At 45.7% G+C, this 13,469-nt stretch overlaps 1 protein-coding gene across 1 annotated transcript in view; it reads left to right on the top strand.

The window, feature by feature from the left end:
* Ncoa2 (nuclear receptor coactivator 2) overlaps positions 1–13,469 on the top strand; it is a 79,994-nt gene that overhangs the window by 52,582 nt on the left and 13,943 nt on the right. Inside the window, exons 10-13 of the mRNA XM_032906771.1 lie at positions 5,715–5,925; positions 7,511–7,717; positions 10,344–10,559; positions 12,623–12,752. Coding sequence (XP_032762662.1) covers positions 5,715–5,925; positions 7,511–7,717; positions 10,344–10,559; positions 12,623–12,752 — 764 coding nt within the window. The remainder of the gene's footprint in view (positions 1–5,714; positions 5,926–7,510; positions 7,718–10,343; positions 10,560–12,622; positions 12,753–13,469) is intronic.

Below are 13,469 nucleotides of genomic sequence, written 5' to 3'. Positions count from 1 at the left end.
CAGTCCCTGCCAGCCAAGCTGGTTCTGAGGACTTGATCTCCTGTTTCTTTCCCGGTGATGTCAGCGGTTGCCGCCATTCCTGAGAACAGATAGAATCATTTCATTCAGGCGTCCATGTTGCTCGCAGGGGAAGCAGGCGAAGATTACATTGACATTTTTTTTTTCTTTTTTTTTTCTTTTTCCGGACCTGGGGACCGAACCCAGGGCCTTGCGCTTGCTAGGCAAGCGCTCTACCACTGAGCTAAATCCCCAACCCCCTACATTGACATTTTTGGTGATTAATCCTAAAGTGGGATGCAGGCAGCAGCTCTTTTAGACGGCTGTAAATTCATGCACTGGGGCACCGAGGCCTCAACAGAAAGTTAATGGCGGTGTCTTATGTGCTGTGCTGTGAAGATCATGTTGACGACTGGCTTCGATCCCTGAGGCGTACTGGATTAAAGTATGCAGAGCCAGGGGCAGGTCAGAACAGCATGCACAGACAGAAGGACAGACAGCATCACTTAGGTGTTTTAGCAGGCTAGAGGGCAGATTCGTGACTCAGGAGATGGCCAGTGCTCAGTGATCACCTTCCCTCCAAAGATAGACTGTGTGTCTCTGTCTCTGACCCCAGACCTTAGAGACTTAGAGGGACAATGAAAGCCATCACTGATGTTTGTCATTACTTTGTATATATATGGTTTCACTAATCTCAAACAGAAAAGGGTTTTAGGGGGTTGGTTTAATTTAAGTCTTTGAATCACTTGAAATTTTTGTATTTGGGAAAAATTATTTTCTAATCAAAATTATCTGAGAAACAAAGACTAGTATGAGTCAGTATAAATCTGTTGTTCGAAGATGGAAAAAAAAAAAAACCAAGGCACACACGCTCACAGGCAGGAAGTATATTTCCTTAATGAAGTCACACCCCTTGTTCACCTCTCTGCCCTCTCTCAAACTCTATCTACAGGAAAGTTTCATGGAGCCAGTTTAGCATAAAAAACAGCAAGGAGAAAGAAAAGCTACTCCAGGAAGTGTGCGTTACCTAAATTAGACCCCTTAGCATGAGAAGAAAATGCAATTCCTTTCCCTCCTGCTCGCCTTCTGCTCCCTAAGGGCAGTCTCCTCACTGTCCATTCAGAGGAGTACAGTGTTATTCAGTAAACGCGCGGACTGCAAGGCTGTCCTGTTGTCTTGCCTTAACTGAGTGTGTGTTTAATGTGTTACCGACTTTTTAAGGTCAGGAAGTACTTCAGAGTGCAGCATCATTACACGGAAAATGACATGTTTTTACTGGGCATAACATTCAAACAAGATGCCTCTACGACATGTCCTAGCCAACAGGAAACAGAAACTGACAGAAACATTTCCAGTGTGTTTACTGCTTTAAGTCATGTGCTTCTTTACACAGCGGAGCGTGTCTGGTACTCTGTCAGGCAGTGCTCTCAGCTCCTGCTTTCTTTGAGGACTTGGGCACGGTCTCCCGTTGCTTGACTCATTAGAAAAGCCATGTTAAACTGGTAGTGCCCAGACGCTCCTCCTGATACTAGAATTCCTTCACAGTCTGTGCTGAGCAAATGTATGATACCCTATTTTTATTCAAAGTGTTTTCAAAAGATTCTTTTTAATTTATAGGATACTTATGCTCATGTGTTTCTTTATTCAGAGAACAAGTTGATTTTGGACACATGAAAATAATTATAAAACTAAAAAGAAAAAGGAAAATTAAAGAAATCAAGTCTATTTTTCATTTTGTAGAACTTTTTTTTTTTTTTTTTTTTTTTTTGGTTCTTTTTTTTTCGGAGCTGGGGCCCAAACCCAGGGCCTTGTGCTTCCTACGCAAGCACTCTACCACTGAGCTAAGTCCCCAACCCCCCATTTTGTAGAACTTAAAAAGAAAAAACTCTGACTCATTTTCTGCCAGAAATAGTTGAGACTAACTGCTGAAGTTGATGTGGCTAATTTGAGCATTCAAGTAGATGCCTAAGTGAAACTTTGAAGCGGCTGCAAGGCATTCTAGAGGAAGGCATTGATCTCGTTGTCTTGCAAAGAAAATGAGCCTAACCAGTGAGAAGGGCCTGGTGACATCAGTGAGATGTAAATTACAAAGCCGCAGAAGACCTCTTCTCTCAGAAACATGAAATTGTCACACTTAACCCTTCCCGAAAGTAGTAAAATCAAATCTGTCTGAGGGTAGAGCCACGCTGAAATCTCCCTCCTGTCAGACCGTTAAAACTTAGAGCCAGGCACAGTAGTGCGCTCCTGCAGTCCCAACATTCCAGAGCTGAGAACTGTAAATTCAAGGTCAACCTTACGTCAGGGAAAGAAAAGTTAAACTGATAACAAGTTAATGACAAATGCCCGTTCCAAAAATTGACAAGGAATAAATTCTGGCAAAGCAATGTCTCTAAAAGTTCACAGTGCGTCTTGCCATGTTAGTTAGCCTGAGTGAGTTCAGAGCAAGTCCTGTCTCTGAGCCTGTTCACAGGGAACACTGCAGCGCTCTCGGCTGTGCTGCTGCCAGCTTCTGCCTCCCTCTGCCCCTCCTGTCCCTCCTCTGTCCCTCCCTCCTCCTCTCCTGCACTGGAAACCTGACCTAAGGCCTCCTGCGAGCCTCATGACCGAGTTACACTCTCACTCCCATAGACCACACCCCTGTAGTCCCAGCACGGGAAACCAAAGGTGGGGAGAGCAGGAGGCAAAGCTAGGATCCGCTCCACAGGAACTTGGAGACCAGCCTGGGACCCCGTCTCATAATTTTTCTCATATAAATTGATTTTAGTTATTCATATTGATTTTAGTTTAATACACATATGTATTAAACATTATTTGTGCCTGTAATGTTAAAATATATGTCAAGTGTTGAGGATTTACATTTATATATACTTAAATTAGCATGTTACACAGAATTACCATGGCCAGATGTGGTGGTGCACACTTTAATACCAGCATTCAGGAGGCAGAAGTAGGCAATCTGGTCTGTGTAGAGTTTCAGGACAGCAAGGACTACATAGGGCAGTGGTTCTCAACCTGTGATCCTTTTGGGGATCACCTAGGACCATTCGGAAACATTTACATTGTAATTCATAAACAGTTATAACATAATTCTATGCCTGGGGTCACCACAACACGAGGAATTGTTTTAAAGGGCGCAGCATCAGGATGGCTGAGAACCACTGAGTCTCTAGGAAGGGGGGGAAGAAGGAAAGGCCAGGCACGGTGCAGTGAGCCTAGAATCCCAGCTCCCAGGAGGCAGGCATTCAAGGCCATCCTGGGCTACATCTGTCTCCAAAATTTCTTTTAACAAAAATTTTTATTGTGTTTAAGGTAGATTATAATTTTGTTTGTGTAGCCTGTAACAAGAAAAACATCTCGTCATAGCAATCTCAAGTGCATCTATTAAGAAAATGAACACACACACACACACACACACACACACACACACACACACACACACTCTGGCTTGGTTCGCCTGAGCCTATTTTCTATAATTCTCATAGGGCAATCTGCCAGGCTTTGCCAGAGGCAAATTACCATTTATTTCTCCTTTCTTCCTGCCCTGCACACTGAGCTTTAAAAGTCCTCAGGATAAGGCATTGGTACAGGACACTACTTCAAAGATCAGAGGTAGCTCATTGGAGCCCTGTTCTCATCTGTTGAGACAGAACTAACCAGAAGGTTATCACAGAGGCATAGAAAACACTTTTCTGAGGAGTCAGGAAGCTGTAGGAATTTCTGTTGTAGTTTTAATGATGAAAGGAATTCTTCTTGTTGATTGCCCTCCTACCCTACAAGCCTCACTGTTGAAGGACTTGTCAGTCACAGTGACAGTAATCCTGCCGCTCTGATCCAGAGTGTGCAAGGCTCCCATTCCTCAGGGACTTTCAGGAGCACGTCCCTTGTCTGTACCTCTCCCATAGAACTTTGTCCTTTGCTGGAAATGGATGACACAAAAATGCTATTCTCCTTGTTTTAAGAGTACATAAAGTCCCTGGAAAGGAGTGCTAAATTCATTGCTTAAGTTGCTGTCTGTGAAAGGAATCAAGTAAAATGTCACTTCAACAGAGAACTATTTGACAAGAGATGTCCCGGGATCAGCTAACAAAGGCATTTGTCGACATGCCTGATGACCTGAGGCCTGTTCTCTAGACCCATGTGGGAAAGAGAATCAGCTCCCATGGGTGGTCTTCTGACGTTCACACACACAAGTAAATGAGTGGTCTTTTCTTATTAGAAAGACGCTGAATTGGCTGGAGAGATGGCTCAGTGGTTAAGAGCACTGACTGCTCTTCCAGAGGTCCTGAGTTCAATTCCCAGCAACCACATGGTGGCTCACAGCCATCTGTAATGAGATCTGATGCCCTCATCTGGTGTGTCTGAACAGCTACAGTGTACTCATATATAATAAATGAATAAATAAATCTTTTTTTTTTTTTTTTTAAGAAAGACACTGTAGACCCTGCAGAAGCACTCCTACTATGTCAGTGCTGGGGAGGGGAGACAGGAAGTCCCAGACTGCATGGAGAGCTTGTCTCCAACAGAGGTGTTGTGTGTAGACACTGTATTTCCAGTGACCAGTGTCAGGAATTCTACCTTCCCTGTAGAAACCAGGATCCACATAAAAGCTGCTCCACTAGAGGTGGTTGCTGGTTTCCCGGACTCAGATCCTTTTGTTGAGTTTTTGAAACCGTCTACCTCTAGCCCAGGCTAGCCACTGTGTGGCCCAGGCTGGCTTTAGCCTCAGGTGCTGGGATTCAGGCATGATCATACTTGTTTGACCACTTTCCTCTGTAGTTGCAATCTATGATCTTAAATGCTAGCACCCTTATAGGTTCTACCCAAAAGAATGTTAGTGAAGTCATTCACTCTAGTTCTTAGACAAAGTAGCAGTCAGAATAAAATAGTGGCCATACTTACAATTATTAATCAGTATCGAGTAATGGGAATTGAAGTCACGAAATGAAACTGGCTTCTGTGCAGTCAAGTTAATTTGTGCTACATTTGGTGTCAGACAGTGGTGGCACACGCTTTAGTCCCAGCACTTGGGAAACAGAGGCAGGTGAAACTCCAGCATGGTGTACAGAGCAAGTTCCAGTACAGAATCCTGTCTCCAAAAACAAAGGGAGTGGGGCAGCTACTCTGGTCATCCATATACCTAGTCACCTAAGCTGGTTAATAAAGCCACCACATTCAAAACCTACAATAAAAACAAACAAGAAGCGCATTAAAAAGCAAGACTTGGCTACTTGGTGGGTATTCAGACTTATTTCATAGCCAGCCCTACACAGGGGAGAGCCGTGGTCCCTTGTCCGCCAACTCACGCCAACTTGATTGCTGTTGTCTCTTAGGAAGTCCTGACCACCAAACCTATATCCAAACGAAGTCACGGTCCAATTATAAGTCATTGGATATAATTTTTCATAAGTAATGAGGTGGTTCCCATAAAATGCAGGGGATGGATAAACTTCTAGTGAGTCACGCGGTGGGAAACAGCTTTCTTTGTAAATCGGCCAGTCCTGGTTTCTATGTGAGGGAGTTGGTCCAGAGATTAGATGGCTGTCCCCACTGGATTGAGTTGAGGGACGGTTGGCTCATGGTGACATTTGCACATACCTGTAGTTTTGTTAACTTGGCTGGGATGCTCTGTGGAGGTTGGGTCTGTGGTTGCAGTGGCTGGGGTTGGGGTCCCTCTTGTACCATGGACCTGGGTGTTCACTTCTGCTTGTTGACTGCAGCCTGGCAGCGAGCTGGACAACTTGGAAGAGATTTTGGATGATTTGCAGAATAGTCAGTTACCACAGCTTTTCCCAGACACAAGGCCAGGAGCTCCTACTGGGTCAGTTGACAAGCAAGCCATCATCAATGACCTCATGCAACTCACGGCTGACAGCAGTCCTGTCACACCTGTCGGAGCCCAGAAAGCAGCACTGCGAATGTCACAGAGCAGTGAGTATGCACTGTTACCCTGAGAAGTCTCCCATTTAATCCCCATCAGAAGCAAATTATTCAAGTCTGCCAGTGTAGTTACTTGGAGGTTTTCTGTGATCAAACAGCACCATCTACTGTCCTGGTCTGGCCAAGTGTTCAGGCAGCTTACTCCCATAGTTCCCGCTGGGGAGGGACATTCAAGCCAAGCGTGGTACTGCATGTCTGTAATCCCAGACATGAGGCTGAGGCAGGAGGATGGTGAGTGCATAGTGAGACCCTGTCTCAGAAAAGTTCAGGTGTTCAGGAAAAGGCTGCTCACAGCCAGGCGCCTTGCTGCGTCATTTAGGAGTCTTACTGTAAGTCTCTTTGAGCTAAATAAAAAATGCTATGCACTCTGATGGAATCCGTCAGATTTTCGGTTGTGTGTGAAAGAGCAGTTTTTCTACAGCACAGCCATAGTTTACAGAAGGACAACTCTTCAGTGCTGCTAAACAGAAGCACTGTTCCCACCTCAGTAGAACTCACTGCCTAGCAGTGTTCTCACATCTGGAAAACAAAGCTCAGCCAAGCCAGAGATGGCCGCCTTTAGAAACTAAGTCCTTTCTCGGATGGTTCCTGACCATTCTCGAAAGGAGTAAAGGAAAGTAAGATGAAGTTTTGTTTGACCCAGGCAATCGCAAAGCTAAAGAATTAAGAAAATAAGGTAAGAAACATGAGATACTGCTCTTTAACCCGGAGATCTCGCAAAGAACATGGTGGGAACTCCCAGCTCCTCTGCTCCCTGTGGGACTCGGGATAGTGAACTGACCACAGGAAGGCAGGGCGGGGCAGGTTAGGTAAGAAAGTAAAGTCTTGATTTCTCCTAATAAGTTAGCTCTGTAAATTAGTGCACAGTATTTGAGTTTTAATATCACTGTTATAAATTACATGTCGTCCACTTGACACTAGATTACTGCTCAGTACAGAGTCAATTCTTGTGAACTAACCATAAAAATCATCTCAAATCTAAATTTGTGCCCAGAGTTAAAGCCATGATGCCAGTCAGAGCCTGCAGTGGAGTGTTATTTCAGGTGGCACAGTGTACACTCAGCAGTCTTAACTTCTAGTGGAGGTATCCACTTGTAACTTCGTCTAAACCTCGAGCCAATTCAGAAACAATGTTCTAACATCCGAACTACATGCGTGTAGGTCTGCTGCTGCTGCATGCAAGGAATGTTTATAAGTTCATTACTGTGACAATCAGAACTCCTGACACAGACAAGAGCATCCCAAATCTACAGGAAGACCTTATCTGTTAATTAATTAATTAACATAAACGTTATGGTATTAATGGTTAGAAAAACCTTTTCAATGCTAAAATTCCTGGAGAGAAAGCATGGTTCTTGGTTTGCATCCCCTTTTTGCAAGCCCACTGAGAGCTAGAACATACCAGGTGGGTGCTGCATATGGTTTCTGTATGTGACTTGTCTTTGTGGAGATGGTTGACTGCTGATAAGCGTCTTTGTCGTGTTGCAGGAGACACTTCCCTAAACACTACTTACTGTTAATATTCTTTTTCATTGTCCTTCATTAACCTTCAACTTTTCATTTGTTCTCTCCTTAGCTTTTAATAACCCACGACCAGGGCAACTGGGCAGGTTATTGCCAAACCAGAATTTACCACTTGACATCACATTGCAAAGCCCAACTGGTGCTGGACCTTTCCCACCAATCAGAAACAGTAGTCCCTACTCAGTGATACCTCAGCCAGGAATGATGGGTAACCAAGGGATGCTAGGAAGCCAAGGAAACTTAGGGAACAATAGCACAGGTAAGGGCCAAGCCAGTGGTACTGCTGCCGTCTGGTGGGTTGTGTATTTAACCATGTGTTCATCCACATCGAAATGGTAGAACTTGTCAGAAGCTCACGTGAAACATGGAAACCCCATGGGTTCCCTGTGAGAGCTGCTCAGCCCTGGAAGCCACTCCGTGAAGCTGGCCATTCTTCAACTGCTGTTTCGAGGAGGTTTCTCACATCAGACTTACTTCACGTCTGTTCCAGCTCCTGGTCTGGACTCGGAAGAATACATGCAGAATATATACAGTCCTCTGTTCCTTAACTGTGCTCATTATACCTCCAAAAATGGATTGACGGTTTGGGAATGGAAGTTTAAGTTTCCACCATTCTTCCACAATTCTAGGTCCTTTTTCCATTCAGGGGGAGAAGAATGGAGTGAAAGTGAGGAGCTTTCCGCCTGGCTTTCCTTCCACGTCTCCCCCACAGTCTGAGCTGTGCAGGGCTCTCTGCAGGGCTGCTGCTGGAGGACTCTTGAGCCACAGATTGTGTTGTTTTGTTTTATTGACTTTTGTCTTCTGGTTTTCTTTATGTTGGTGCATTTTAGTGGCTTAAGGTCAGGGCAGAGTAAATGAACACCCTGGTTTCAAATCAGACCATTTCAAAGCTTTAAGTAGGGTGTGCCCCAAATCAGGGTGGCTTCGTGCAGATTCAGGAAGTTGCCTGTGACCTAGCTGGATCCTAACCTGCTATAGTTTTGGTGTCCTCCATGTTGCCCAAGCACATCTCCTAAGTGATCCATGCTTCTGTCACAGCGTCCATAGAATTCAGAATGAACTCACACCGCTAAGCCTTGGAATGGCATTTGTCATGAGTCTAGGAGGACACTGGCTTCCCTAAGGAAGAACTGGCTATAATTTATAGCTTTCTTTCCTTGTCTCAGTGACGATAAGAGACTCAGGCATAGAAGTACATAGATATGATAAACAGAGCTCACCCTTGGTGGTGTTTTAGTTCTTGAGACTTTATATTTAGCTCGGTCTATAATCCCTGCACAGTTCCCCTTAGTTAACTGAAGATCAGAATGCTATTTAGGGGGAAATGATGGGTATATCCTTTCCAATCACTGAGAGAATTCATGGGAAGCATGACTATACTGTGTCAGTTTATTCCTTCAACAGACACTCCCTCATTAAATCACAGATCCACGAAAACACTGCCGTATTCATTCACTTCATCACTCTGAAATAAAATAATGGCTTGTATAAATATTGGTGATGTAAAATTCTTTAAAGAAAAGTAACTGATGAATGGCTAGGAGTAGCTTCCTAACCCTGAATGCAAGAAGGTCTACACTGTTTTATATGTCTTATATGGGACCCTAGGACCATGGGCGATAAACCGGGTGCCCAGGCTGTCATGGTCACATGGTATAAAGACAGATAGCAAAAGGAACAGTGTCCATTTTCATTGAACTGATACTGTTGAGTTGTGGGTAATTTCACCCTCCTACTGACTCTCATCTTGTAATGCTATTATATAGTAGATTGTTTTGAAAACTAAAATGCCTTTTCTCCCATAATATCACTGTATAGATAAAATATATAAATGGCTTACAATGTCTTAATATTGTTGCAATTTTTAACTGACTAATCCCCCTTCACCTCTTAACATCTCAGCATATCCCTCATTCACCCATGAGGAAACGCCCGTGTTCTATCCACATCTTCATTATACCAGAGCTGCTTATCCAAAGTAAAGGAAATGAACGCAAGCCATGTATTTGAAAGCAAAATCTTTAGATCCCCTGTATCGCATTTCAAAATAAAGAGATGTTTCTGAGGCTTCCCCTTCCTGTCTTTACTGTCTTAGGCAGTGTCTGTCCAGGGTCCAGACACTGATAGAGCAGACCCTGAATCCCCCATCATCTCGCTCACCCCTACCCATTCTGCATCTGCATAGTCAGGGATGCAGTGCCCAGGAGGAGGAACCCTCTAGCTGCCAGGACTGTAGTAGGAAGGTCTTTAGTCTCCCTAGGACTTAGAGGCTGCCCTTGGTAAATTTTGAAACTTACCAAATTCGTTTCTTGATGGAAGTTGTTGCTGAAGTACGCTGTCTGTGCAGAAGTCTGCCCGTATGGGACAGCTGCGCTCGATGGGCGTCCAGTGAACACGCCTGCATGCTCTAGAAGCTTAGCGGGCGCTGGTCCACTGAAGGGAAGGGAGGACGCTCAGCTCTTGCAAAGGCTTTGCATGCCATTCTCTACTGGGGTCTGTAATTATGGATTGATTATCAGTTCTTACCCTGTTCCTACTCGCCTCGCCTCTCTTTTGGAAAGTCAAGCTCTGACGTGCATGTCAGCATATGTGGTTCACTTCCTGAGGAAGGAAGTTGGGGTTGTCCACTTGCCGCAGCACCTGTTCTAAGTACATACAGGAACAGTTTTAACAGCTCTTCTGAACCATAGAGTAGCAGATGCGTGCTGCAAAAACTGTGTAATCACCAACTCTCGTTCTTAGCCAAGGGCTCACATCTGCCCCCGGGAGAGTGTTTGCTGTTGGGCAGTTTACAGTCATGGTCTCAGCCTTTTGGTAGGTCTGGTGTTTATGCATTCGCTGTTTTCAATGTCTGCGTCTCTCAGTTTCCTCTGCCTTGCATGCAGGAATGATTGGCAGTAGCACTTCCCGGCCCAGCATGCCTTCTGGGGAATGGGCACCACAGAGTCCAGCAGTGAGAGTCACTTGTGCTGCCACCACTGGTGCCATGAACCGGCCAATCCAAGGGGGCATGATTCGGAACCCAACAGCAAGCATCCCCATGCGAGCCAACAGCCAGCCTGGCCAAAGACAGATGCTGCAGCCTCAGGTCATGAACATAGGTAAGGCTCTTTACCCACTGTTCTTTCCTCCTTACTTCAGATGGACCTCAGCTCCTCCGTCCTTCCAGGACCTGCTTCTGGCTTGGCCCATGAGCAGTCCTCTGCTGTGAAACTGTCCTAAATGGCATTTTGCCAAACCCTGTAGCATCATAGACTAATTATCTAATTTTAATTTGGAGGCAAAATACATTAAAATGTTACATTATAAATGCTATACACACACACATATATATAAAAGCATGTATATGGTAGTTTAAAGGCAAAGAAATAACTTGGTGCTATAGCCGCAACGTCGAACTCTCTGTGGTCATGCTGGACAGCCAAGGCCCGCTAGCCAGGCTGTGAAGTCGGCTTCTTCCCGGCCTCACTGATAGCCACCCATGGAACAGCACGGCAGCCACGGGTCTCTAGGACTCTATCTGGAGACTGTTCACATGTTACTGGAATGGATTTCCGTGCACTCCACAAAACCTTCCTCATAGTTGCCTAAGGCTGCAGGCCTGGAGGAAGCAGGAAGCGTCTCCTAGGATGAGGCAGGCTTTCCTTTCCAGTAGGTGAGAGAGTGTCTACAGTGATGTGGCTCTGCTGCGACACCTGACACGCTGGCACCTATCACACGCTGCACTTGAAATTCACAGACTGTATGAGGGGTGAGTCTCAGGAAACTTGCTGTTAGGACATTAATGTGCACACTTGCAGTCCCAGTCTTTCGGAGGTGGAGGCAAGAGGACAGGAGTTCATCCTCCTCAGCTACACAGCAAATCTGAGGCTTGCTTGAGCGAGGCAAGTCCCGTCTCAAGGGAAAAAGGATTAGTGGTCTGTACAACTCCTACGTGGTCATATTTTTGTAATCACAGACATAGGACTTCCTCTGATCAACTGAGCATTAGCTCAATCCTAAAAAGTCTTGTTTGTAAACTTTCCTGTTAGATAGTACACAGGAAGTGCTCATTCATTCACAGGAAAATGCGAGATTCTTTTGACAAAAGAGCAGGCCTTTGCCAGAACTCTGACATTAGGTTTCTTCCATAGGTATTGAAGTGCTGTGCGTGTTTTGATTCAATGTTTCTGATAGGTAGTGGCATTTATAATTACATTTCTACATATATACTCATGGTAGTAGGTGGCTCCCAAACTTAAATTTGTGTCATTTGAAAATACCAAAAATTAAAAATGCTAAAAAAAAAAAAAAAGCTTAAAAAAAATCAAACTCAAAAGAGATTTTTTTATGGGAAATTAAGCTGAGGCATTAGTAAGATGCTTATAAAAGTCACAGTAAGAGGCTTTATATAGATACTTAATTTATTCCCTGTCGTGCTGACGGCGTCTCACTTCAGAACTCCGATACAGGTCTGGAAGCTTTAGCACAAAGCTGCATTTCTCTAGTGGTAAGTGCGCTCAACAAAGCTGAGAGTGCACCCGACAGAAAATAGCCTGTTGTGGTGGACGTCGGGCCAGAGGATAATAAAATAAGAGAATTAGAGAGCCCGTGTGCTTTAAGCCACAGAGAGAACCTTAGAGAGAGAGGTGGGCTGCGCGTGTCCTGCCGTGGGAACGAACACTGAGACTGGTGAAAGTTCTGGTGCAGGAGCTCAGCCACGCACGCACGCACGCGTCTGCTCCCTGGCCCTGCGGCGTCTGCGCAGCCTCACTCATTTGCACCGTGCGTGCACATGCACGGCCCTCTCCATCCTCACCCCCTGCAGGCACCCAGTAGAGTGGCAGAAGTGCTCACTGGGCATGCCGGGAGGAAGGGAGCTGCAGGAGCGGATAATCCACACGTCCATTTTTGTGATTTTTTTTTAAAAATGATTAGGATTTTTGACAAAAGCTTTAAGTCATAGCCTGGATGTGCTCTAAGGTGGGCGGCGTTGGTCTTCGTGTTTGTTGCGTGCATTTGAATTCACACCGGAGTTGCATCGTTGTTCTCACCTGTAGCCGCGTCTGCCACTGCATTTCCCAGCAACCAGCAGTTTTATTTGATTTTACACAGTAAACATGGCTGCTTTCCAAATTATAAGATACAAAAGTTTAGATTTTTCTTTTTTTCCTCCCTCTTTTAGGGCCTTCTGAGTTGGAGATGAACATGGGAGGCCCTCAGTATAATCAACAGCAGGCCCCTCCAAACCAAACTGCCCCATGGCCCGAGAGCATCCTGCCTATAGACCAGGCATCTTTCGGCAGCCAGAACAGGTAAGTCCTGCGTGGTTCGGTTGTTTCAAGTGTCTGCTGGGTGAATTCCTTTGGAAAGGATGGTACTTGCCCGGTTACCATTTCTTCAGACCAAGTCATCCACTGGGCACAAAGTGGAAGGAGGTGCAGAAATCAGCATGGCCTGGGCATGCCTTTGGACCAGCACTTGGGGAAATGATGCGTCTGTGCTGCTAAGAGCTATTAGGTAGCAGTCAGGGCCCAGTACAGGTGCCGTGCGGGGAGTAAGGGAGCAGGCAGGAACCTAGAGGCCATGGAGGGGCTCTTACCAGCTTGCTCTCTGGTGGTTTGCCCAGCCTGCTTTCATACAGAGCCCGGGAGCACCAGCCGCTGCTCCACAGGCTCGCCAGCAGCTAGCCGTTCCCGGGGTGTCTGCTCAGTTACGGTTCCCTCCTGATGACTGTCACTTGGCACAGAACTGAGGCACGGAGGCAGCACTCGCTGCCGCTGACCCCTGACCAGCAGGACTTCCGGAGCCCCAGTCTGTCGGTTGTTTGGGCACTCGTGTTGTGGGGTGTCCTCGCCCCACCGTGACGTGCGGTTGTCTGCTTTTCTTCCTGACGTTACCATTTCTCTGCAACCGCCCCTTCAGCTCCCAAACTGTAGCAGGACAGGAGAGATCTGGGCATATTTGCGTTTTGAAGATTAGTTTAGGGAGTGTGGACTGTGAAGAAGAGAGAGGTAGATGGCACCTGTTGA

The sequence above is a fragment of the Rattus rattus genome, chromosome 1 (assembly GCF_011064425.1).
Source record: "Rattus rattus isolate New Zealand chromosome 1, Rrattus_CSIRO_v1, whole genome shotgun sequence".
In the NCBI taxonomy this organism is placed as follows: domain Eukaryota; kingdom Metazoa; phylum Chordata; class Mammalia; order Rodentia; family Muridae; genus Rattus; species Rattus rattus.
This window is presented reverse-complemented; position numbering and strand designations above follow the sequence as displayed.